The sequence below is a fragment of the Meleagris gallopavo genome, chromosome 13 (assembly GCF_000146605.3).
Source record: "Meleagris gallopavo isolate NT-WF06-2002-E0010 breed Aviagen turkey brand Nicholas breeding stock chromosome 13, Turkey_5.1, whole genome shotgun sequence".
In the NCBI taxonomy this organism is placed as follows: Eukaryota; Metazoa; Chordata; class Aves; order Galliformes; family Phasianidae; genus Meleagris; species Meleagris gallopavo.
Genome location: NC_015023.2, coordinates 11,358,712 through 11,385,939, shown reverse-complemented (window position 1 = coordinate 11,385,939; position 27,228 = coordinate 11,358,712). Strand labels below are relative to the sequence as shown.

The 27,228-nt window shown below is 45.2% G+C and overlaps 1 protein-coding gene, 1 long non-coding RNA gene and 1 other non-coding gene across 4 annotated transcripts; all 3 read right to left on the bottom strand.

The window, feature by feature from the left end:
* SF3B3 (splicing factor 3b subunit 3) lies at positions 1–27,228 on the bottom strand. Of its 2 annotated transcripts, XM_003209654.4 has the most exons (25): positions 27,116–27,185; positions 26,338–26,664; positions 25,259–25,431; positions 24,266–24,407; positions 23,140–23,252; positions 22,331–22,468; positions 21,785–21,888; positions 20,472–20,637; positions 20,113–20,208; positions 19,517–19,589; positions 14,119–14,270; positions 13,571–13,726; positions 13,045–13,200; positions 12,320–12,463; positions 11,296–11,418; positions 9,740–9,894; positions 8,524–8,698; positions 7,733–7,938; positions 6,647–6,803; positions 5,174–5,299; positions 3,730–3,942; positions 2,767–2,865; positions 2,206–2,349; positions 1,461–1,565; positions 1–902 (listed from the first exon to the last, which is right to left on the bottom strand). In XM_003209654.4, exons 1-25 carry the CDS (start codon positions 27,183–27,185, stop codon positions 762–764), a joined length of 3,654 nt encoding a protein of 1,217 aa, XP_003209702.1. In that variant the 3' UTR covers positions 1–761. The 2 variants fall into 2 exon arrangements, with proteins under 2 accessions (XP_003209702.1, XP_019475343.1); XM_019619798.2 differs by lacking the exons at positions 1–902; positions 1,461–1,565; positions 2,206–2,349; positions 2,767–2,865; positions 3,730–3,942 and adding an exon at positions 3,970–4,575 and having other exon boundaries at positions 27,116–27,228.
* Positions 14,277–19,510, bottom strand: LOC116217138. Its single transcript, XR_004161200.1, has 3 exons — positions 18,418–19,510; positions 17,840–17,871; positions 14,277–16,526 (listed from the first exon to the last, which is right to left on the bottom strand). It is a non-coding gene; the product is annotated as an uncharacterized LOC116217138 (long non-coding RNA).
* LOC116217147 lies at positions 25,930–26,011 on the bottom strand. The gene has a single exon (XR_004161236.1). It is a non-coding gene; the product is annotated as a small nucleolar RNA SNORD111 (small nucleolar RNA).

Genomic DNA, 27,228 nt, shown 5'->3' with positions numbered 1-27,228 from the left:
TAGTTAAAAAACAGGCTTTTATTCTTCATGTGCTACTCGGTCACAGCTTGGAGACACTGCTCTTGCCAAAGTTATTATGAAACAAATCAAGTCCCAGACTCAGGCCTTGCTCTTCCCCGCCCCCAAGAGACAACATTGTACAAAACTCTTATTTACAGAGAAAACAGTCAAAAATGGTGAATCCAAAACTCGTTCGGGAGTCACCACTGGGGCCATGCATGGCAGTGCACCCTCCCCCAGCCTTACCTCCCCCAGGCTGCTCCCAGGGCTGGTGGAACCCCACACCTCTCCCCCCGACTACTGAAAGGAACCCAGCAGCTTTCCATCAGGCCCAAGCTGTTTCCTTTACCAAAAAGATGGGAAGAACCCATCTGGTCCTGCAGCAGCTCAGCCCGATCTGCCCCCAGGACAAGTCACCCTTGGCCTCCTTCAGCCTTAAGGGTGAACGACACTGAGGAGCTGATCCAGGGATCAGCTGAGGGGTCAGACCACATCCTTCCTTGGGCAATCCCCAAGAGAGATTCTCTCTGGCTGGAACCCAGGATAGCACGAGCCTTCACGTAAGCAGTGGGACGTGGTGGAAGACCTACTATCTGATACTGGTATTTACCGGAGGAATCGCATTACTTTGAAACATAGACCAAGAGGAGCAAATCAGCATTTAGAAAAAGGGAAACAACACACACATTCCTCCTTCCAACTCTGCTTGGAAGAATGTCCATAGGAGCCCGGCAAGAAGCTCTGCTCCTGCCAGCTGCTGCTCAGAAAGCATAGCGTGTGCGGATGTCTTCCAGCTTCTTGGACACCTCGGGCGGGGTCCGGTCCAGCTCTTCGGCCACATTCTTCTGTTTGTTGGGCTCCATGGAGTTGAACTGCTCACACAGGTCCCCATCAATCACATTCTGGAGAAGCAAGGGAGGAGAGCATTGAATCGACACAGCACAGAGGCACTGAACCCTGCCTAAAAGGGGAAAAATGGCAACAAACAGTTTGTTCCCAGGAGATTCTTAATCCCGTCCTGGAAACAAGAGCATGCTCAGTGACCTCATCTGCTGAATAGCAGCAGTTAGCATCAAACTAATTACTGGCCAGCCTGATTAATGAAGGAGAAACCCAGAAAGCCTTGGCTCAGCTGAAGAATCACACAAGGATCCGATGGGTCAGTGAGCCTCAGCTAGCAGAGGGTGCAGGCACAGCACAGGCAAGGCTGGAGGCTGCACAAGGTGAGCAGAAAGCAAGCACCATCAGTAGTGTCAGAGGTCTCAGAGCCCACACAGTCTGCAATCTCACCATGCACAAGCACACCCTCTCTGCTTGGACAGCGAGCAGCAGTAGCTTCTATTACTGCCAGTCACTATTAGCAGGCTTTCCCACTGAGCAGCAACCTTGTGCAAGGCCTGTGAGGTTCCACATCCCACAGCACACCTCGTGTGACCAGCTGAGCCCAAACACTGATTTACCTTCACTGGGAAGTAGTAGGAGCGGAAACTGAGATGGTCTCGCCCACAGAGAGGAGGATGCTCAGATCTTAAGTGCATTTCCACGTGCTGGAAGAAGTCGTGATCCTGAGGAGGTAAGGAGAGGTAAGAGAACAGCTTGTTACAAAGCAAATCAGCCAGCAAGGCACCGCTGCAGTGGCTGAGCACTGCCCCTAACAACAGCTGAGACTGGTGGTTGTTATGCCCTCCCCAGTCCCATGCTGCACACACCTGCAGCAGTCACTACACCAACTGTGGCACCTCGGCCAGGATCGGCCCCCAGCCAGGCAGCACAGAGGTGCAGCCCTTGATTGCACCGATCCAGGAGGCCAAGCAAACGGAGCAGAGAACACCATCTTTGTGACTGGAAGCATCAGTGCCTGATGAATAGGGCTGGCGGGCTACACACTCCTGCACAAAGCAGCTTTTTGATCTCACTGATCATACCAAGTCCCCCCAGAGCTACTTTCCCAAAATGCGAGCAGATTTACAGCAGCAGTGCTACAAGAAAAGCTCATTAACTCCTGCATTGGTTTCGAGAAGAGTTAAAAGCTCCCTCTTTTCTTCCTTGCATCTGAGCCTGCCACAGGCTTTCCTGCAGCCCTGGTTTTCACAGACTGCAGAGCCCTCCAGTTCCCCTCAGGGAATGAAGCAAATTAACACACTGGTCGGGGATAGAAGCACAAAAAAGCAGCGGCTCTGCAGCGTTAAGATGGGGCTTGCTTACCTCATGGGAAGTAAAAGGAACTAAGATTCCTATTCCCCCTGATAAGGTGGTATAGACAAGAGATTCGGAGCCTCCTGGGATCAGCGTGGTCTTCTGTAATGAAAGCACTGTCTCTCCCACGTGGTAATTCATAATCACTTCAGCCTGAAAGTCAACCACAGAAGCGAGTGTTTTCTTCAGCTCATATAAAAGCATCGGGAGGCTTGATAGAGAAGCAGAATGAATTCCGCCACCTGCTAGTTCTGAGACTGCTTCCTAAAGAGGAAGAGCCTTCCACCTGTGTCCAGATGGCAGAGCTCAGCATGTGCTCAATAACCCTCTTGAGCTGGACAAACAGATGCATATAATGAGAGAAAGCAGGAAAAGAAAATGAGCACGCTGCTTCAATCAGACCTCACTCAACAGGCATCGCTCGTGGTTTCAGAAACAGAACTTGGCTCCCAGTGACAACTCATCACCCACTGCACAGTTAGATGTGTAGGAGCAGAACTGCAGAGGATTTCACAGGAAAGCAGCATGTTCTCTTCCCTCAATAACCACGTGCACGCCATGAAAGGTTACCTTCTGAGATGCTCCATTAAGAAGCCCTCTGTCCCAGAGAGCTTTGTTGCCGGTGGGATCCTCATCTACCTCATCATTGGTGTTGGGAGGCAACCTCACCTGTGTTGTAAGAGCAGGAAAAGGTCAAAAAGCTGCAGAAAGCTGTATGTTATCACCTCTGAAGAATCTTTTCGGTCATTTCATGCTTACTGTACCACTGATTTGCCTCTCCAACAAGGGCTTTAGTGTTAAATATCTGTGTTGTCAAGACTGATGGCTCAAAAATGCAGACAGGAGCTCACGAGCAGTCTGTGCCTGGGGTTTGCAGGTCAGACTGGCAGGAGGCACAGTCACACAGCACTGCTTTGAAGGTGCACGCCACTAATGAAACAGTGGAGGAGTGTGAATTGAGAAAACCAAGAGGACTGATTTGCCAAATCCTGCAGGCGTAAGGTCTGCCACTGGCTGAACTTTGCACTCCAAAGCACCCGAGCACACTGCAGAAGAAGATGAAAGTTCTGGCACAACGACCATCTATTCTTTCCTCCTCTGCTGAAAGCCAGCCAAGTGGGAAGTGTCAGCAATGACAAAGGCAGCTTTCATGAGGAAGTGTCAGAGAAAGCCAAATGCCAGTGCTGAGGGTTAGACAGGGAAAGCAAGAGTGATAACCTGATGAGAGTTCTCATGGGCCCCTTCATAGTCAGGAGTTTTGTTTCAAGGCCTTCGAGTCTGGGGACAACTCTAATGCAAGTTATTGAATGCTTCAGAAATGCAATCTTATTTAACTTGTTTACTTCAGCTGAATTGATAAACTGCAGTCATCCACGATGACCACAGCTAGTCACCCAGTAAAAAACAAGTGAATGGTACAGGGCGTTGTCTCGAGCTACGCACAGATTCTCATTCTTTTTAGACAAATCATGAGTGTTTTAAGGAAAAATACATAATGTCCAAAAAGTCCCAACTCCTTCAAGGCACACTCACCACGCAGATGTTGCCGAACTTGTCTGCTCCGGCCACGGTGTCATAATCCAGGAGAGTTGCTGTGGTGACCCAGCGGGGATAAGTGTCATCAGCAAAGATGATGAGCTGGTTCTCATTCCTTTTGTAGCGCACCCAGATGAAACTCTCCTGAACATCTGAAACAATCACTCTGTGCCCAATAGTTTGAATCCCACAGATGTAGTTGGCAATGTGCTTTAGAGAGAGAGAAAGGGCAAAACTTGAGTGCTTCCAACAGGGAAGTGTAACCCAGCGAGGTGCCACTACCCACCCTAACTCCACCCTTCACCTGAAACAATATTTATTTCTGGGAACTACCTGGCTCCCTGTTTTCCATCATTCCCTCCAACATCACCAATCACTTAGAGTATACCACAGCCTCAAGATAAATACACTGACAATAAAGGGCCCTTGCAACACAACATCCACTGCACAGCATTCACGGCCTGTTAAGTAACACCAGCATCCAGAATAAAGTGCTTCTGGCAAACCAGACGTCAGCAGCACCGACTGCTTCAGTGCTCCTCGCCGCTCCCATCATGAAGGACCCGAGAATCACAGCATCTCAGGATGGCTTGGGTTGGAAGGGACCTTAAAGATCACCTCGCTCCAGCTGCTGTGAACAGGATTGCCAACCAACTACACATCAGGCACTGCATCAGGTAAGCTTCAACTTCTCATGCAAGCAAATTTCTCATTTTAAGGAAAAAAGCAACAAAAACAAAGAAACAACTGAAAAAGCCATTCCTCTACAAGTTCCCCAGTATGCCCGTCAGCTTGCTGGAGTTCTGCTTTGCTGTAAAGAGTAGATGGCACAGGTTCTGCAACCTGAATGAGAAGGAGAAGCAGGCAATTAGGAGTTAGAAAACCATGCTCTGATATACTTCTTAAAGTACCAGAATTGCTGATCAAGAAAGAAAGTCGTTTTGGGGTCTTTAAGTCTAATAAAGATTTTAAGAGAAAAATCCCATTTTCAAGATTCCAGCAATCTTAAGAGGTGCTCATTTACGTCATCCAGCTTCTGCCCCCAGCCTGCTGATCACTTGACTTAAGAAAACATTCCCAGCAGTTGTTATTGTATATCTGGATGAGACCTCCCACATCTGCAGCAGATGGCCACTGCATCGCCAGTTCAGGCTTTTCTAACTTCCTGCACATGTCCACCTAGGGCCTGCACTGAGCTGGTGCAGAAAGAAAAATGCAACGCTACAATCAGAAGGGTGAGAGGAAAACAGCAGTCCAGCCAGAGCTGCTAATACTGCTGCGCGTGGACGCAGGCAGCACACTCCAGCAAGACACAGGTGCAGCACTGAAGCCCAAGTGCACACATCTGGGCTGGAGCAGCAGCTAAACCTTTGCTTCACCCATGCTGCATGGCAGTACTCGCTCCAAGTCAGCTGCCATGGTGAAGAACAGAAGCCAGTACCTTGTTCTCACACTTCCGAAGCAGCTTCTTCTTGCCCAGGTCATACACACGCAGCAGCTTTCCAACTCCAATTAGGACTCTCCCTTGGAAAGGGGCGATGGCTGCAGGAACCTCCTCCACGGGGGTCTAGAGAGAATTGGAAGAGCAAGACTGTGAGACGCCATTTACAGAGCTAATCTCACACCAAGCTTCACAAAAGATTCAAGCTAATGGCTCGCCTGAAGCCCGCTGGCCTGTGCCAAGGCTGTCCATGGCTAATCACAATCCTTTTCTACAGATAGGGCAGAAGGTCAGTCCTCTGTACGCCTTTCAACACCAGCACAAACCACACGTGGTGCTAACAGAGCTCTGAGAAGTACAGACAGCGTGCTTCTGGCAGCGCACTTCCATGAAGCGTCAGACAGCTGTGAGCCCCGCGCGGGGCAGGCAGCAAAGGAAAGTAAAGACCTTGTAGCCTCTGTTCTTTGTCTTGCTCTATCCCCAAAAGAAAGATTTTGTACTTTGCCTATATCCATTCAGATGCCTTTCGCACCAGAGGCATGACTCTAGCTCATCATCTGCCACAGAAGCTCTGAAGCTGTCACCGAATCAACTTCGGTGCACCCCACAGTTCCAGTAACTCGGGGCTGAAAAGTCTCCCACAAGTACTTCATTATCGGTCCAAAAGGATCAGCCACAGCAGAGAAAGTGAATGGGCAGAGCTTGGAGTGATCCCAGCTTGGCAGAGCTGGTCAAGAGAAGTTACTTCACTCCATCAGCTGTCAGTGGGTGTTGACTGGCAGCAGAAAGGGCTATGGGCCAGGACAGAACCCACTCACTGCACCAGCACTGTAGGAAGTGAAGGAAACCACAACATTCCATTCCGTGTGCTCATCTGTTCATACCTCAACCATGCTGGAAGCACATGGGAAGAAGAACAGAATTTGGTTTAAACACAGTTCTGCTGAAACCTTTGATAAAGCTCCAGGGACCTCCAAACCAAGTTGGTCACAGGCGACCAAAGCTTCCTACACCAAACCAGAACAGCATCAGAGGAAAGATGACAGCTCCATGTGGCCAGCACAGGGCTGAGCCTCAGCACCAGGGATCAAGTGATCCAAGTATGAACTGACTTTGCAAACAAGTGCTCAGAGCAGCTCTACTAACTCATATTCCAAAGTGGAAACAGAGCTGTTTCTTTCCCCTCATTAACAGAGTCATGAAACACACTGCTCCTTTCCCATTTAGGCAGACGAGATACAGCTATTAAAAAGAACTGCGATTCTTGAGAAATCTGCTCAGTTCTCAGCCCTGCAGAAGATGTCCCAGGTTATTTTGGGGAAGGCAGCTTATTTTCTTCCACTGTTTCCGGTGTTTAACATCTGCATGATCACCTTGCTGAGAACTGAGTACTGCCACGTTACCACAGCATTCCAGACGAACTAACAGCTATTCCAACTCAGCCATCCCAAAAGGCCTTTTCTCCCCTCTCACCTTGTGCAGAAACTCCAGCTTCTCACCACCATTCACCAGCTTGTAGGTGTAGACAAAGCCTCCAGCAACAGAGCGCGGGTTCAGAATCAAGTCTTTGGCGACTCCCACCAGCACATACCACTCCTCACCAGTGTTGGAGAAGCGGCACACGGCCACGCTGGGGATGAGAAGACACACCAGGAGATCAGTGTGACTGTGACACAAACCAGTTCAGCACACAGACCACCCCCTGGCAGCACAGCTTGCACCCACCCAGGCACGGGTTCAGAAGCCCAGCCTTCCAGCACTGAAATGATTTTCAGAACTAATTTTTCCTCCCCGCAGTAATGTTTAAAGCAGGCACCTTCATTCTTCCACACTCCACAAGTAAGATGTGCTCCAGCTGTCACACATGTCTAAATCATTACTTCTTTCTTTGCTAAGCTGAGTCCAACCAGTCAATGTGCAAAGCTCCACTCAAAGCTGTTTTTCAAAGATTGTTCCTACTCGGACTATCCATATAACTTTTCCCATCTCCCACTTATTTCCTGCCCGGTGTCTAGCTCTGCCACGTTGGGAATCCTGGACAAAACAGGAAAGAGTCAACCTTTTGGGCTACGGTGGCTTAACTCCATCCCAACTGCTGAGGCACTTGTTATTCTTTAGTTATTGTGCTGGCCTGCTCCCTCAGCTCCTCTAACATTTCCCTTCTATTAAGTCTATGCTCAGTTTATCCGAATGAGAAGGGGAAGTGAGAGAGAGCAACACATTGTCATGTTCCCAGATCTCTTATCTCTCACTCATATCCCAGTGTTGTTCTCTAAGCACAAACATTTGGAGAGATTTGGAGAACTCTTAAGAGTCACATGCAGATGTGGATGAGGACAGATTAGGACAGGATGGGAAGGAAAGGCAAGACAAAAGCTTGAAGCCATGTGGCACTCAGTTCTGGGATTTCACTGGCCTCCCAATAACATGCTGCATCTGGATTTCAACTCTCAGTAACAGCCGAGGAAAACAAGAAGATTAAAGAAAAACCACCACCACACACCCAAGACTCATCAACAGTAGAGGTTTTTTTTTGCTGTGTCTGGCACTACTTCTTACCTGAAGGCAGCTTCGTTCTGCTCCAGCTGGACCAGATCTAATGTGTTTCCCTGGATGGGGTTCATCACCCTGATAACAGAGGCCCACTGCCCATTCCCTGCCTTTGGAGCACCAAAGATGGATTCAGGGAGATTCTCGTTCAGAAAGGCTGCAGCCATCTCTGCAGCCAGCTCCCTCTCATCTTCACCTGCAGCCTCCACCATTTCCTATGGCACATTAAAGGACAGGGGTGAAAAAACAGCTCGTAGGATTTCCTTCCCAGACATGCCAACACTGCTTTAGGTACAGCTATGGCTTGGGAAGACATAAAAACCACAAAGCTTCCATCTGCCCTGTGCTTATTCCCCCAGTAAATCTCTGCAGCTCAGAGCACTGCAGAGCACTGTCAGCTCTTCTCTGCCCAAGAGGCAGTTGTCTGGAGAGCTATTTCTCCAAAGCAAGAAGTCTGGAAACAGAATTGAGCAAACTGAAGATAATAACCCAGTGAAATCCAAACATCCTCAAAGAGTCAGTGAAAACCCAGAGGATGGCATTACACAAGCAGGACCAATCCCTGACAGGCAAGATTTCAAAGCCTGCTGTAACAACACCCAAAGAAAAGAACATCAGAAGTACTGCATTCTACTGAAATTCACGTGTTGAGGCAGATTTTCACCCATTTCAGTTCCTGCATTCAAAGCACAAAAGCCGTCAGGCAACGGCAGCTGGGAACTAGTGAGCAACTGAGCATTTCCAACAATGTAAGTCACCTCTGGAGAAAGATCTGCACACCTATTCCCCATCCCAATTACCTCAGCCATTTGTTGCTTTCTCTGTGCCTTGGTGGCCTCAGTGTAAGCATTGTGGTCCGTCTCAATGATAATCAGGTTGTTGCTCTCAGGGTGAATGACAAATTTTCGAGGCGTGTACTGCAATGGGAAGGCAACCTGGTTGAAGACTGCCCCCAGTTTCTCCAGTGCCAAAATCCTGCGGGACAGAGATGTGACAAACATTCAGGACAGTCCAGAAGCAACCACCCAGAAGAAAAAGGCAAGAGTTGAGCTTTAGGCCTGTGAAACTGGCTAGCACTGAAAACAGCAATGCTGCCTTTCCCAGGCCAGGCAGCCACTAGCAAATTGCTCCAAGGAGAAGGGCAAGACTCAGGGCTTTAGTGAGTCTGTGCAGGTGTGCTCTGCAGCAGGGGCTCTTGACTCCAGGGCCCTCACTGTCCCATGGTGCACTCTGAACACCTGTCCCTTTTGGGCACGCTTCTGTGATGCTGAAGCAGTGTACCCCAAAATGAACCATGTGCACGTTAGGTGAACACATCACCTGAACCTAAACGTGACAAGGACTCTGTCTGACACGTTACCAGTCACTCCTCAGAGACACTTCAGTTATAACAGTATGAAAAATGCCAGTGCCTGAGTGGCCAGTATTCTGTGCCTGCCAGCTGAAATGCCAGTTCTTCTGGCGTTTTGTGACTAAAACCCACAAGTTTCTGCAGGAAGAATGACTTCTTTAAAAGCAATGAATGCTGAAATACTTCAGTGAGGACAGATATGAAAAAAGTGCTTGTTCAAATGCATAAAGCAAAGCTCCTGCATTTATGTTCCCTCATTATTTTCATTTATGCTTTTTTATATCTATTTTAGCTGCAATTTAAAAAGCACAATAAATAAATCCCTGTCATGCCACTAGTTTCTTAGATCACATGCCCTATTTTCTGCAAAGTAGCCATTCACATCACAGGCTCTCCTAATACACATGTTCACAGTGCTTAACAACCTCCCTCCCTAAGGAGAAGATAACTTAAAAGTTACCTGGAGTACACTCGTTATTTCAGCAGGCTACAAAACACAAATCAGAGAGGTGCACCACACCATTTCTTCCTGACAGCCGTAACACAGCAACAAAAAATCCACCCTTCCCAATTCTTAGCTAAGTCACTTTACCTCTTTCTTACTAAATGTCTCACCCTCTTCCCTGCCTGGCAACCTGGCCCAGCAGTGCCCCATCACTCCTTACCTCAGTGTGTTTGTGGAGATGGCAACAATACCCTCTGGGCACTGCTCAGATGCAAAACCAGACGCAAACTCCAGAGTCTCGTAAGACAGGGGAGTCAGGTGGAAACGGGACTGATAGGAGTAACTGAGCCAGGAACGACTTGACATGGCCAGCACCTGGGAAAGACACAGCACAGCAAGGTTCACTCTGTGCAACATGAATGGATGCACATGAACAAACAGTGCAGCAACCGGATTCCTTCCCTGCTACAAAAAGGAAATTCTTGAGGCTGGATTTTACCCAGCTCATAGCACTCCTTCAGAAATATTGCCTGCTTTCAATGGAGAATTCCACCTGGAAATTGTGCACAAAGAGGAACTTTAAAGCACAACAGACAATGGACACAAACTTAGGTACAGTAAGAACTATTTCATCTGTAAAAGCCAAAATCTTTTTTTTTTTTTTTTTAAACCTAAAAGCATCCTATCAAGGGAGCAGGTTTTATAAAACAAATATTTACTGCTTCAGCACAACCTAAGACACTCTGCTGGACAGTTTAAGAAAAATTTACATCAAATGTATCAGCAGCCTATTTTCAACCAATTCAGGGAAACAAAGCAGATGGACTTCCAATGCTCCAGGTTCACACATCTTTCCAACTTAACTTCAGTGCAACTTTACTTTCTGCTGGCAAAAGCTGGAATGATATTGAAACACTCCCAGACTACTCCAAGACAAACATCAACTGGCCACTAGCAATATTTCTTTTTCTCCCCATGCTGTCAGACAAGGAATTAAGGTTGATCTCAATGCAGAAAAGCACTCAGCTGTTCTACGGGCATATATTCTCCTAGTGCTGCAAAGCATCTCATCCCCAACTTAGAGCTGGCAGGCTGGCAGCAACAAGTCAGAGATTCATTCAGCTTACCGAACATTAAAGCAGAGATCAGATTGCCAGCCCCAGCCCCCTGTGCTGTCAGCATTTCTCAACCCTGAAGGTGTTATCCAAAGATGAGTCAAGCAGGGGGTGGCTGATCTCCCTAGTGTCACATCAGAACAGCTAATAAATGGCACTTCCGATGAAATATGTTCTCCCCTCTATGCCAAATCCTACAAATATTTTCCTTGAACCATGCACGATAACTTTGTTGACCCTAGAAAGGACATGGCCATGAATTGCATCAAGTGGTCAAGAAGCACAAGGCTCCTTCGAGTCTGTTCACTGTAGCAGTCAAGGTGAGTTTCTTTGCTGTCTCTGTGTGCCAAAGAATCTGCGTAGAGCTTTCCAGATAAACTGAAAATACAGTCTCCAGGTCAGATGACTCCTAATTCAGAGAAGGCAGGGCAGCACTACACATTACTTCCTCAGAAGTATGGGGAATACTAACAAGAATGAGGTTGTTTGTGAAAGAGCAATCTGCGAGGCAGGCGGCTCCATAATTAAGTCATTCTCCTTCCCACCCTTACCCAGAGCTGCGCCGTGAGGACAATTCCCCACCCTGCCCACCAATAAAGAAAAGCAGGATGCTGCACCTGGGGACTGGATCCATAACCCTCCGAGGGCTGGCCTCACTCACCGCTTCTTGGCCTTGCATTCGGACTCGGAAGAGCTTCACAGGCCGCGAGCCCAGGTACCTGGTCCTGGTATCGGAAAGATCACCCGTAACCGGATCCAGGACAGTTCGCAGCAGCACACCGTTCTTGACATCAGTAAATCAGAAAGTTAGATCATGATTACAGATAAAAAAATACCTAAATACAGCCTTCATGCTACTCAAAACAGAAGAGACAATTTCTGAAGAATGAGGCTCTTGTTTGCCAAGCTTCTGATACAACTTCCTCCTACAATTACTCTTTATCTAAGTTGGCTCTTAATATTACAATCCATAGCTCCTGTGCACTCCCAAGGGGCAAAAAGAAATTAATTCAAAAATATAAAATAAAAAAGGGAGACGGGTAAGTTTGGTACATCACAAAAGCTGCAAAAATACTCAAGGACTGACTCCACTTCCTAATCCTTATTGCTACAAAGCATCTATCCAAAAAAAAAAACAACCAAACCAAAGCCAACCGTGCTGCTTAAGCGTGCATTCTGACATGAAACGAGATCGCTCCGATTATTTTTACCACACGTTGAATTGTCAAAACAACATTTTTGGTTAAGGATCACAGAGTCTGTGCTGTATGCAATGAAAACCATGCAGGAATAGATTTATTACAGCAGAGCCTGTGGTTGAGGGCAATCACTCCTTTGATTCTCTGCCCTACAGGCAGTTACCAAAGAACTGGCCAACAACATTTCACCCAAAAATTTTTAGAACTCGTCCTCTTTCTGGAGGAGGAAAACACTACCTTGTCCTACATGATGTCTGAGAGAATATTCTGACTTTTGTCTAGCGTTCAGCCCAGGAATGCACGGGGAAACTTGCAGTTCTGCTAAGTCACGTGGTGAATTCCCCAGTTACAGTTGTTAAGCATGTTGTAACAAGGAGAAAACAATTAGGCTTTGTGCTGCTGCACTGTATGATGACATGGCTACCTGAGCAATCTGTCTTTTCAACAAAAGCTCACCAAGGCACACCTGTCAGAGCTACCTCTCACCTGCAGTCCAATGTTCAGGTAGAGAAAGCCAATGGAGCCTCTCTCCCCCAGCTCGTCCTGCTTCTCGGTGCCACCCATCTCCACGATGCACAGCGACTCAGGCTGTGCAGGAAGGGCCTGCATACTCAGTGGCTGCAAGCAGTCCTGTGGGAGACAGAAATATTCCTTACAGAAAAAGGGTAAAAAAAGTCACAATAGATGCTGGCTGTATGGATTTTGGCAAGGAAGGGATGGTAACAATCCTGGGATCTGTGGAAGACAAGCTGGATCCTTTCAAACTGTCCTGGAATAGCTTGCTCAGGTTTCTACATGCTGAATAACTGCAAAGTTTGCATTACTTCAGTCATCCCTTGAACACTGATCTGCTGCAGGCAGAGAAATGATAATGCTGTTTTGCTGCTAACTTGCTTGCAGAATGGGTTCACTTTTACTAAAAGTAGAAACAGGGAGATAAGGGGAAAAAACCAAAAAGCAGAAAATGCTTTCATATCTTATCATCTAAACTCCCAGACATGAGTAAGACTAGATAAAACTAGGGAATCTGTTTCTGGTTAGGATCAAGGGCCACAGTTCCTCTCAGCTCTGCAGAGGAGAAAAATCATACAAGCTATTCCTTCCTGGTCACCCACTTGAACACGGGAAGACAGCACGCATAGCACAGCTCTGGAGCACTCTTCTGAACATTCCAAGCCAGAGAAAGAGGCAAAACCAGAATGGCTACTCACCGAAGGGTCAAGGGAAATAATCCTGACAGTATTGTCCACCAGCCCAACAGCAAGGAACCGGGAGCGCTGCTCCCCAGGTGGAACATTGGCCAAACTCATGCAAACTACATCAGCTGACATCTCCTTTCTTTCAGTGTACTCATTCAGCTGTCCTGACTGAAAAAGAAAAACAAGAGACTCATTAATTAGGTAACGGAGCAGACCACTACCTAAATGTCTCTCCAAACATCTTCTGTACACTTATTTTTAAGACAGTGTTTTAGATTTCATTTATAGCCTTGTTTCAGCTACAGTTCAAATAATCAGAACAGCAGCAGGGAAGTTTATGGCTTCCAACCTCAATTATGAACTTCAGAGGCTCTAATTAGCCATTAAGTCATCTAACACAAACACAGTCCAGATCTGACTGACTCATTCCAGAAGGACTCTTCACTACAAAATCTTTTTCTGCAGGTTTGATGGAGGATCAGTATCTGCCAGGCCCCATAATCTGTTGTGAACTCTTTCACAATATTAATGCACATACCGGGTCCATCTCAAAATAAACCAGCTCTCCTCCAGTCAGTGCTATCACTACTTGTCTCTGGTTCACAGCACATTTCACAATTGTTTTCTTCCCTGGTGTCTTCCATTCGTTTACCCTCTTATCTGCTCGGATGTGCCGGATGCCATCTGGGTACACCTGAAGGGAAAAAGGTCACATTCATTCCTGTATTTGCCATCCCTTCCCAATTTCCACTTCGATTCTGACATAAAAGCCAAAAGCGAGCATCACTCTTGGCAGCACTGACCTATTAGCAATGCAACAGAATGAACTAGGACAAAGCCACTTGCCAGCTGGAAGCATTCTGTCTTTGAACTACAGTAAAGAACTACTGAGTGCATTCTGAGGGAGCTCAGAGCATTTTCAGCTGGTCCAGTTTAACTAACAGGATAGAAAAGGGCAAGATCAAGTGTCATCTTCTACCAATCCACACCTTTTGACATGACACGTACTACTGCAGAAAGCACAACCGTGCAGCAAGCAGCCACTGGCAAATGTATGTGGACATTCCAGAAGCAGCTTTCCATTACCTGTACTAAGGCATCATCCCCCAGAAGAGAGCAGGACAAGGTGGGTGTAGTACCCAGGAATCCAGAGTCAGTCACTTCTTCTACAGTCTCTCCGATAGACAGCACCAGTGTGGCGTTTACGAAGGACACGATGATATAGGCATCAAACTCATCTGGTCAAGTGAAATGGGAAAAAAAAAAAAGGCTGCTGATTAAACAAATGCAAGGCCTCCCAATGAAATTAACAGTCTGATGTATGTCTAGCAGCTGCTCTTCAGCAGAATTCCTGTGATCATTACATCTGCTGGCAGTGTTGTGCAAGTTCGTCCTAGGACACCCTGTGCAAAAGTCGTCCACTGCTCGACTCCAAACAACACAAGGCTGAGCCGGGGGAATCGATGATACAGATACACACTCAATTCATGATGATCTGGAATCTGGCAAGCAACCTCTTGCCTACTCTTTTTTTTTTTTTTTCCTCCTTTCTTTCAAGGACAGCACAGGGTCTAAAGCCTTTAAGACACTTGCCCCGCCTCACACAAGGAAATGAATCCAGATTTAACAGCCAGTAAACCAGAACAGATGGAATCTATTTGCAGAAACTACATCATGGATGCTATGAACAGGAGTTTGCAAGACCACATCTCTCGTTTGTATCTACACAATAAAAGGCTGAAGACAGCTAGAGCAGGAGGAGCTCAAGGCTAGCCTGCTTTACCCTCACCCAGTTCTACCAGCTTTCATTCATACAGCATCCATATGGATTCCCAGGATGAGAAGCAATTACATTTTTAAGACAGAGCAAGTGTTGACTTTCACTTCTACTGGAATAAACGGCAGCATTGTAGCTACTATCTGCAGTGCTGGCTTCTCTCAAAGGAGACAGCTTGGGAGAGTCCAGTAGCTTGGACGTGGAAGAGCTCTGCTAACAAAAATAGATTTAATAGCTCACATGGAAGTAAGGAAACTTTGTGGGAAATAGGCAGCAGGACAGGGAAAAGGACATGCTCTGGTCCACTACTGTCATTTGCATTCTTCCAAAAGTGAGAGGCATTAAAGAGAGAGAGAGAGTAGAGCCTCATTAGAACAGAACAAAAGTAATGGGAACAATGAAGTCTGCTGGGAAATGCAGCCAGGAGTCTCAACGGAGAAATAAAATTGTCTCAAAGCAGCTACTTCACTTCTGATGCTGTTGCCATGCAAGTGCAATTTCTTCAAAAGGAGGAATTTCCCCATTTTAACCCAGATCAACCCAGAGCTCAAACTTATGCACCACAGCACTAGGGGAATAAGCAGAGGTGAGGCTAAGAGAGAGTTGCCCAGTTCTGGCCCTTCAGCAGTGTCCCCTCTGCAGGGAGACAAGAAGTGGTTAATGAACCTCCAAGTGCACAAAGCAAATGGGGAGCCCTCACTGGGATGAATACAGGATGCCAGCAAATAACACAGATCACCTTAAAAGAATGAGTTGAATTAGGGTAACTGAAACAAGTGCTTCAGGAATAGATTGTTTTCTTACCCACCCTGCTTAGAGGAAGGTGTTGCCAAATCTGCTGTGTCATATTTATAACAGAGGTCTTACATACAGCTGAAAATATGCGAGTAAAAAAAAAACAAACATCATTTGTCTCTCCAACATCTGGTATACAGGCCACAGCTCTGATCAGACTGAGGAGCCTTGTGTAGCTAAAGCAATTCCAGTATTGCCCTGTGGCATGAACTCCATTGCAGCTCTTTAAGCAATCACAACCCAAAAAACACAACAAGCTCCCGAAGTGCACCAACAGGAGCAGGTCTGCATCAGGAAATCAGGAAGGAAGACCTGAACCTGTACGCAGAAACTGATTAGTAAGGCCAACTACTTAAACACTTGGCTTAACAGAAGAATTCCTCTGACATTAACAGCAGATGGTAAGAGTTCAGTGAGATGCGCACTGTTACACAGCTTTTTTCTCCACACTAAGTAAGACCTTCTCCTAAATCTTGCACGCATTTTTCAACACCAAAAGCCTACAAGAATTCCTTGACTGCTTTAACTAGATTCTAGCAGTCCAGCAGACTTTTAATTCATAAATATCTTGTAGACAGGATGTGCTAAAAATTCCATTTCAAAGACCATCATCACTTTCCAAACTCCTTGAAAGCTACTCCTTTTTCCCTGGAGGCTGTCACTCCCGTGATAAACCACCATGTCCCAGCTGGAGGCTCAGCCATGTGATTTGGAGCAGGACAAAGAACTCCCATTTGAAAGCGAAACAGATTCCCTCAGTCCTACTCCAAACGAAACTCATTCTTACCTCTTAAGACTTCTAGCTCTTTCTTTTCACTGGTTTGGTTACATTAGAGCATGTCTTTAATTCTGTGTCAGCAATAGTGACAAGTGCATTTTTGCTCGAAGTCCAGTAGTGTTGCTTAATGCCTCTCTGCTGGAGCTTTTGAAATAAAGGGTTTGATTTACCAGAATGAAGTCAGTGAATAAGACGCATTCATCCAGATACAAACAATGCAATTTTGCTTTAGAAAACTGCCTAGCTGAAATTAAGAAGACTAAATCCCCGGGGCACGCCGACTATCCTCACTCAGAAAAAGAACCATCTATTTTAATATGAAAAGATATCTACTTAGCTCTCTGCAATCCCAAGCATAACATCAGGCTGCCCAGAGTTCTGAACAGATAAGACATTATTTTGTGTGCAGACACAGACTTCAGAGATGTTCATTACTGTTCTAATTGCTCCAGTTAGCTCCCTTTCAGCAAGCAACAGAGACATTTTAATGACTCTGAAGAACCACAGCTGGACTCATTCTCCTGTGCCTTCATTACAAGTTTTCTGCAGCTTCATGCACACGTCAGGATCAGTTATATAAACATCACATTTCAGCCCATGAACGCTATACCACCATCCTTTTTGCTACTTGTCATGAACTCATTTTGAGTCAGTCCATGAAAATTCCATTATGAGAAGCCAGTCCACACCCGAGATAAAGGTTTTTCCATGCTCTGCAGCACTTGAATCTGCACTGATGCAAATACAGCCACCACTAGTTAAGACAGGTTCAGTGGACAAATAGATGAGCAGTGACAAAGTTCAGGATTATTCCACTTCAAAGATATTGATGGGATGACAGCACATCTCCCTAGGCTTCTGTTTACTACTGCATGGAGACTGCAGCTGTGACTCACCACACATCGCTTCTGGTGCGAGAAGCATCAGGCAGTGCCTACAGACTGTTAGGACTCAGCTTACATCCATCCCCACTGCAAAGCACACAGCCCTCTCAGCTTGCAGTCCTCCACATCCAACTGCTAAAAAGGATCTGGTCCAAATTCCACGTGCTTCTCTGTTTGATGGGGCAGCCACATACAAGCAACTGTGCCAGCAATACCTAGAGGTGCTCCATGCACACTTGTGAGGGGATAAAAACCAGTTACGTGGCTGGAAGCCGATCCTGTCTAGAAGTGGAGCTGAAAGTACCCTTGAAATGTGCACCTCTGACATCAGCAAGAACTGAGCATTCTGCAGAGATACAGTCAATTATTTTGTTCCTTGGAGATCCTGAGATGGAATGGAAGTTGCTTTGTACTTCAGTAGCTGAGGAGTACAAACAAAACCACCTCCAACTACAGGATAGCTTTCATAATTCATTTACTGAAAAGCTAAGCATAAAAGTAACCCCGTGATTTTGGGATTCTCTGTGGGTAACCTGTGGGTCAGCTCAGTAACCCCTGGCAGTATGTACACACCTGTGGTGATCAGCACCTCCACCACCAGCCACCTGTGGAAGAAAAAAAGAGGCTTGGTATTGGTAGTGTGTATCACCACGTACCAGCCAGGGTTAGTATTTGCTTTGAAGGCTGCAAGCTTGTATGTGTCTTACAGAGGCCTCACAGCATGAGCACACTGTGGCATTGAGAGAGCGCCAGGCAACTCAATGCTGAGAACTGAACACTCAAAAAAAACAGCACTTGTGCAGTTTCAGGGTTAGACAGCTGCCTGAAGGGGTCCTGCAGCCTTTCTAATTACAAAACATTGGCTGTGAATTCAAAGAGTTGTAACTTGGTGAGTGGTCTTACAGAACTTTATGTACAAGAAGTACTAAGGTCACAACAGCAACAGATCCCAGTCCTTCTGAAATCACTCAGATCCTCATGCTGGAACTCTTAAGAATTTGGTGGAGGAAAAAAGAGGAGGTAGTGAGATTAGCAATGGTCCTCTACCTCCTGAGAGTCAGTCATCCTCTGGAACCCTAACAGAAAAGGTTTTAAAATTCTGAAATGATGTTAGAAGGCTCAATCTTTTAAAGGAAAAGAAAGTTACCTACTTCTTTACCAGGACTGGAGCATGGATTTGCCTCTAACAAACTGGAATGCCTCTTCTAAAGGAAAACACATGGTTTGGAGAGGAACTGTGGAAATATTTTCCTTCTGTTCCTTTTTAGTTCTGGGGAACATGTGGGAACTTCCCGCTCAGAGTTCTTTCCTTGCTGCTCAGGCAGTACTTGAATCTCAGAACATCAGGACAAAAATCAAAGACAGGTCTCAAATGACAAGGTAAATCCTACAGCAATATTTGAAATTTCCACAGGGCTACAGGATCCCTGGAAGACACACTACTCTAAGGCTGCTCAAAAACAAGAAACCATATCAACACAGAAGGCTGAGGTCTTCACTGCAACAATCTGCCATTTCTACACCCGGTGCATAAAACTACAGCAAGTCTTTGAAAGATTTTGCCTCAGAAATAATTATGGAGATTTACAGTACCTAGATAGTTTCATTTCAAGCTTTTTAGATTTTTCTGAGGACTTGTTCTCACCTCCAGCAGAAATGCAGGACAATGGAATGTATTTCCTCTCATCTTTCACAATGCAAACTCATTATCTGAGATCAGGAAAAAAAACACAACAGCCCCACAACCCAGTAACTTTTGCCAATTTCAATTACAGAGCTTCCTGGGAAGAGCAGCACCCAAACCCTGCTGGGTTTCTGAACAGGCAGTGTGATCCACTCCTAACAGACTGTTTTCTTTACAGATATGCACGGAGGGAAGCAATAGAACAGATACTGCTGCTGATTTATCTGGGCTTTTTCCATAATTTTTATCCCGCTCACTCACAAAGAGCTGATTATTGCAGTTGTCAACACATATGAAGAATAGCGAGTGCGCTCCAATAAAAGGCATCATCACTGCCTATGAATGTCAGAGCAAAACCTTACTGGGAACTGGGAAATGAGAAGTTCAGCAGCTTCAGGCTGTAAATGCACAGCTGATGCAGCACACTGTGCGATGGATGCAGCTGTGAGCAGTTTCTTTGTCGAACGGAAGCATGACAATTCTAGGGGACCAGAGGGTGGCTTCAAAGTACAAACAGGTGGCTGCAAAACACCCACTTCCTTGAGCTTAAGGAAAATACTGCATACCTTCAACGTGTCTCCTCACAGTCCATACAGCATTGGGGTTACCAGGCAGCTCTGAAACGGCCATTTCAGATACCTAAGGGAAAACAGGAACCAGGTTCTTTTGACAATAGATGTTCAGGCTTGCTGCAATCCTAGTGTAATAAACAATCAGCAGTTTTTAAGCTTTCCCACAACTGGACAGCTAGCAAATTCCCCGTTTTTGATGCTCTCCCCCCGATGCCAACTGTGCAAGGGAGTAGAATATATTCAGCAGTGATATTGCAACATCAGAGCTCCAGAAGAGCAGCTTTAAAACAAGGTCATCCACCCCCAGCAAACAGATAGCAGCTGACAGAGACACTGGGAAAGTTCCAATTCAATACACTCAAGCATTAGACAAAATGCAGGTGGTTTAGAGTCAATAAAACAAAAAGCCTTTGAGTTTCTAAAAGTAAACAGCACAGTCCTTCTGTTTCCAAGGCACAAACCTAGAAAGTTACTCTCCCTCCAGGCTTTAGCAAAAGAAGAATCCCTCCATTAGAGCACCCTTATTGCTTGGATTGTCTCCCACATTCCTTGCCTCTCAAGCTGTTTTTCTAATGAGCTGGAAGGTTTACCTCAAGTCCATGTCTTAGAACCCTCAGAGATGACCGTGGCCCCCGACCGCAGGCCACATACAGCTGGGGTGTGTCCTCATTGGCAAGATCTGCTATCTGCATGGAAGAAGATAAAATAAACCTGAGCCACAGGAAGAGAACAGATCAGTAATAGTCTTAAGCAGCTGGCTGAGAATTCAGCAGACCAACTTTTCTATTAGCATTTAGTATAATGCAATGTTTCTGGAAACTTGGGATAACGCTTCTTTGCTGACTCTGCTTGCACACAAAAGCATGGAAAAACAGTCATGCATCTATAATCAATTCCTCTAAGTGAGAGGGTCCTACGAACAGAAGGGAGCTTGCTGATAGCAACCTACCTGACAACACAGAATAGGAGACAAACTGTCCAATTCATCCACCAGCACCAGGTTTTTGAGAGGTCGTGGCTGAAAAAAGAATGTATCTCCTTCCTCAAGAGGCATGGCAGAAGAGAACTCTGGTTCCTCATCATCATCACCCAGATGGGCTATCTGGTACAGATAACTTGAGACAGGAAGTGAAAGAAACAGCATGTTCAGTGAGGAGTGTACGCAGTCTTCTCTAATACAGCCTAGCCAAATATTCAGCAGGACGGAGGGAAATCCTTCCCTGTATTATACAGTTATTAACATTTTGCCTCAGGGGTTATTTTCTTCATTAAAAAAAAAAAAGTGTTAGAAGGGAATCAGATGCTCATGAAATAACTAACTAAAATAAAGGTCTCATTTGTAGCTGTAACTGGCAAGGTATGGCAGTGTTTCAGTGCTTTCTGTTTACCCCTGAACCTTTGAGACACTCTAGTGCTAGAGCCAAAGCACTAACTGACAACTGAGGCCACAAGCAAGGCCAAGGACTAAAGCCACAACTCCAGTCATGTATTTTATTGGCATATTCTCACCTTGTTATTCTTAGCCCCACTCCCCACTCCATTTTATGAGCCTAAATAGCACAACAATCAAGTTGAACTTCAGAGGAAAAAAAGAAATCCAGAAAGATAGACCTTCTTGTTTCTAATGATGCTCAAATTAATATGTCTTCCTCAAAAGCCTGCTTTATGCAGAGTTCAGATTCACTCTGGTAAACTGCTCGGAACTCCCCCAGGTGGCTGACTCTGCAGATGCAGGCAGAAGAGTATTAGATCTATTCATCTCCATTCCTGTGAACACACAGCTGCAAAGCCATGCTCAAAGGCACATGAAGACTTTTTGGAGCATTCTACGCTCCTGAATAGCAAAAAAAGAGAAAGTCCTCAACAATATTTCTATTAAGAAAAGGACCATACAGCTACTGATAAAAAGCCCTACCAGCTCCTGAGTCTGCAGTTCCATTTTGAGAGATGCTGTAGTACACGAACAAGTTTAATGAGAACTGATCAAATTAACCATCGGGAGGTGACTGATCCTACATAAAATGGAACACCCAGTTCTTCCAACTGCAAGAACACATTGTCTTTTGTTCACTGCAATATTTAATCTGGGATCAGCAAGAAGAAAATTCCCTCTTCAGTCATGCCACATGAACAAAGAATTAATCTACCCATTAAATCTGAGATGTCTTTTTTACTTTTATCGAAGTCAAGGATCAGTCTGCAGTCACAAACAGAAACAGACTGTTTCAGGGGAAAACCACTGGTGTGAAATTGTTTACTTACTGGTTTCCAAATTCAGATGCCACAAAGAGAAATCCTGTCTTCAGCACACACATGGCAGCAGCTACAGGAACAGTGTCAAAGTATTTCAGTCGAATCTCAGTAACCTGAAAGCAGAGGAAGACATGAACTTACTAGCAAGGTACTAAAGCTGTACATGTGTGACTTTAAAAAAAAAAAAAAGCCACCTGATTCAGTGTACCAGAAATCTTTTCATTGCCTAATACTAGGGTAAGCAGCAGCAAACTACTTCAGTTTAAGTTAAGTATTTCAACTTACAGACTAGCTGGCTGTGCCAAGCTAGTTTCCTGAACTTGCAACAAGATCGACTACAGCACACAAACAAGAACTCTGTGCGCCCTGCTCTGTCACTCTGAGGAACAGCAGTTACAGTTGTGAGCATAACAGAATTACAAAAATATATGCCATCACACAGCTAAACCCAAAATACTGCGTATTTATCACTTCAGAGAATCAGGCAAAACTATGGACTAAGATGCGTGTTTCCTCTAAATGCGTGTTTCTTGCCATTCTTCAAATATGGCTTACCATGTCCTCATCAGTCTCCAGAGTGATTTTGAAGATATCTCCCTGCTCTGTCTGGGCCAGGAAGAAGAACATGGACTTGGTCTTGTGTGTAGCAGAGCAGACAAAAATCATACCTCTCTCTGGGTCATCCAAGTCATTCTATCAAGAAAAAAAGTAGAAATGATTGGAAAAGACCTGTACAGATGTGGTTTCACCAACTGAAGTATTTCCATTTCACAGGTGCCTGAGAACTGACAGCACACACAAAAGCTTTCCTCCATTGTTCTCAGCACATCTTTCCCCCAAAAGGAAATACATTTCTAAGACACTGTGCCTAAGCTTTCCCCCTCTCATCTTTTTTGCCCTTCTCCCAGATGGTCCCCAAACATCAAAACCAAACACAGCAGTAACACAACCAGATGTTTTCAGCACCCGAGCTTCTGCAGGTGTTTAAAGCTCTGCAGTAGCGAAGCCTTACAAGCAACAGAGCAGCTGTTGAATTCACCTGTATACACAACTGCAGCCATGACTCAACACCTCAAGTCATCCTGCCTTACACTGACAGCACTGCCCCAAGTGCCTGATCAGAGACTTTGGAGTACTTTCAGCGTCAATTTCAGAGAAGAGACATGAAACAAACTCATCACATCAGGCCATGCCTACCATCATTTTCCCTCACAGATGACACGCAGCCATCGAGGCAGATACAGGCTAACAGACTCTTAATTCCATTTTCGTTGCTTTAGATCCTCCCTGATAGTGGCAAATTTACTCAGCAGTAACAAAGAAAATCTTTGTTAAAGGTAAAGGAGGAATCCCAGAATTCTCACCCGTCTCCTGGGAATTGGGCATCTGATATCCGGCTGGTCACCAAAGTTTTTATAAGTGATGTAGTTTTCTGAACAGATCAGCACCCCACTAGGTCCATCAGAACCACCAGGAACTGAAAAACAACAAGGAAACGTCACTACAAGAATTCTTACCACAGATCTGAATTACAATTTATAAAGGATTTATTTTGGTTCTTTGAAACAGCATAGCTCTTACTACTCTGCATCATCCTGAATATATGAATTTTTCTAAGGGGAAAGATCAACAGAATACAGCTTTCTATGCAGGCATAAAAACAGGGCAGAATGAACTGAGGCACCAGGAAAAAGAAAAACAAAGGATACATTTCCAAGTAAATTGCTTGTTTCATCTTTTATGTTTCATTCTCATCTAGAAAGCCACGCTGGGCCCAAAACACTACATCAGCAATTTGTCAGTGACTGACATGTTTGCTTGCTGTCATAACACCAGATGTTTTTCTGACACATCTTTCATCTAAGAATGTTTATTAAAATGGTCCTGTTGGGAGCCCAGCATAACAGAACACGCTACTGAAGGGCAGCAGCACAGCAAGCAGATCCAGCCCAGTGTTTGTTTCTAACAGCTGCCAGCAGACTATATAACAACAGAGTAAGCATACCTAGCTTTCAGCTTCTTTCCACTTGGAGAGATATCTGCAGATCAGCACTTCCTCAAGTTGGAAGTGTTAGCTTTGCATCAAACCCTGGTAGATGGGCCTTTAGTGCATGTTTATTTACTGGCTTTTTGCATGCACGTTAGCTGCTCAAATCCCATTCAGAAGAGTAGAACAGCACTTATGCATTACCTCAAATTACATTCTTTTGCATCTGTCACCAGCTAATTTTGTTTAATATCTAGTTCCTGAACAACGAGAATCCAAAGTAGACATAAGAGAGATGCAGAGCAGTTTTCAAACCTCAGCTGTATCTGCATATTTTTGCATATTTCCACATGTGAACCATTACTCATGACCTGGCTCATCAATTAATTTATACTGATGGCTCAAACTAACCAAACAACTCCTAGCACCTAAAGCATAGCAATACCAGAAAAGGAACCGAACAGATCCACAGTAAAGTGACTGGGCAGCCAGGTGGGCAGTACCTGTTATAAGGAAGTTGCCATGCTCTTCCAGAGGCTCACTGTATTTCCTAACTACATGGTTCAAACCCAAGTCCAGTTCATAAAATGTCAAGGTCTGTTGTGTGTTGGCTGCTGCTTCTCCTGTTGGATCGTTGTCTGCTTCCTAAAACACAAAACATGAACACTTCATTCAAGCCACCAACGGTATCTGTGCATGCTGTGAAAATATTCTAAGACCTGAAATGGCATGAGTGAGAAGCAGCAACTTAAACACATTCAGAGATCATTTTCACTGAAGTCTACAGCAGCAGCGGGAGCTTTACAACCCCAGCAACGTCTATACAGAGGAGGATCCTCATCAGCTCAAGCCTGTTACCACACAGTAACCATGTCTGCCATCAAACACAGCCTGCGGTTTTCCTTAGAACCTCTAGCCAGTAATCATACCTCCACCCTCTCTGACACACAAGACTTCAGGGCACGTGTAAATTACAACATGAAGGCTTGCCCTCGAGTACAGCTTTAACCTCTAGAACAACAGACCAGACACTTTTCTTTAGCTGCTTATTCAGACAGCTGATAGGTACACTGTCCAGAGCAAACAACTTGGTCAGAATTCAGGCAATATTTTCACAGCAAAAGGTTTGCTCTTGATGTGCTACCCCCCGACAGCACCAAGACGTCTCTCAAGAAAGGAGAAGCAAAACTAACATATCAAAAAAGAGTTTTAAACAACATTAAAATGAAGCCCAAAAGAGTTGGGCGAAGATGCTCAAAAAAGGGTCAGAGGAAGAAAACGTGCAGTTCAGCAGCAACAAGTTAAGAATCACCAAAATAGAAGAGACCTTCCAACTCTGACTAAAGGTAAGACAAGAATGCAAGTAAGCTCGAGACAAAAAAAAGTTATCTCAGACAGGAAAGGCAGACAACATTCCCTGATTCCACTGTCAGGTGAAGCAGGCCAGAGAGAAGTAACAAAGCGCAGAAGACAGCAAAAAGTCAAAGTCTTCTCACCTCATAATCCATTTCCAGACAAGCAAACATTGGGTTTTCAAATCCCACGTCGACTCCCACCACGTGGTAGACCAAGGTATTGGCCTTGTGGGCTTCCAGTGGGGAGGAAATGGTGAGCCGAGCTGCAGCATCTCTGTTTAAGATATACACCAGCTTCTGCTTCTCAATAGCACCTGCAAGAAAAGGGCAGCAATACTTGGTGATGAGATCTGTCATACTGCATCCCAACATAAACCTTCACAACAGAATGCTGGCATTATTTTGCTGCTGAAATCTGCTATTGGTACTTATCTCTGTGCCAACAATTATCTTCAAATACCTCATTTTATGGTATTTAATGACTACAAGCAACAAATCCAGCTCTAAAGCCAAACTCTGACTCTTTGGGTTAGTTCCAACTAGCTCAGTATTCAGCCCATGATAGCTACAGGCAGATCTACCCACATTCCACAACACAAAACACGATGGACTGCACAGAAACAAGAACAAGTTTAAAAAAACCAGCTTTGGCAAACTAAGGAGGTTCATGCACTCATGTTTATTCTCACTCTACAAGCTTGTCATCCCGTTGGCTGTAAAAACACAACTGCTAGCAACGCTGGTCAGCCAACCAAGTAACTAAGATGCCTCATGGTAAAGCTTAAACTACCAAAGTGTTCTTTCTAGCTATGAAGCCTGATCAGAGATTCATCTAGTTGTCTCCACAATACAGCTCAGAGAAGAGACATGAATTCACAGCATCATTTCAGGCTGGAGGAGCTGACCACACCACAGAGGGATGGCTGCAGTCCTAACTTTTCTCCCAGACATCACACATCAGAGTTCTGCCCGCTCACCACGAAGCTGGCTGGCTTCTTTCCAGACTGCTTTGTCCCAACGTTAGAATTCAATTTGTGCAATTCCATCAGCGTCAAGGAACTATTTTCAAGTGTCTGCATTTTCCTTGACCTGCCTCACAGCCTACCAAACTGCCTGAGAAGAAATACTTCAATCACACCTGGCCGAAACTTGCTCTGAGGCTATTAACTCCAAGACAGGAATTAAAACCAAGCGAAAACCAAGCCTCTAGGTTGACTTACTGATCATGACAGCACGGCCCTTTGGGTCCACGGCCAAGTATTGGCCTGGAACAATCCTGCGACATCCGCTCTTGCCGAAGGTTTCCTGATGAATCTTCTCAAACACGTTTTTGGAAGGCTGGTACTCCAGGATAACAATGCGCCCTGAGTCGCTGCCCACAACAATGTAGTCTTTGGTCCCTCCTGTCAGCCGGAAGGCCATGAGGGAGCGGATGACCCCAAACACTTCCACCGTCAGCAAGGTGTGAACCTTCCCTGTGTTGGGGTCTGGGCGGAGCAGCTCCAAGATCTTGCCTCGGGAAACAACAATTTCTTGTTGTTTGGTTCCTAAGGAATGAGGAACAACAGAGCAGAACAAGCAGTTATGATAAACACTGTGAGAAAGATTACAGAATATTTTTCTGTATATTGTTAATATAGAATATTCAGGATAAGAGAACATCCAAGAGATTTTTGTTTACTGTTGTCAGAAAACTCAAAGCAACTTAGTCACCAAGCAAAGTACCCTGCCCTGTGTTTCACTACCTTTTAATAAATTGTGAAAATAAAATATTAAATTATATCTGCACATGGAATCAAGCCAAACATTCTCTGTTTCCACACAAACCAATCGCTCAAATTACACACTTTGGATCAAATGATAAAACATCTCCAGAAGTAAAAGACTTAACTATATTGATGCAGAGTAGCTGCAGCAACCAAACAGCACAGAAACTCTTTTTTTTCCTCTACTGTCTGAAAGAGCCTAGGCCAAAAAATGTTACAGGGTAGAAGTTACCTGAGAAGTTGCCATGGATGGCATAGCTGATGCCCGTGGCACGCTGTAACGTGAGGTTGTACAGAAACATGGTGACAATGGATTCACTTCACTTTCTTGTAGCTCCACTGAAT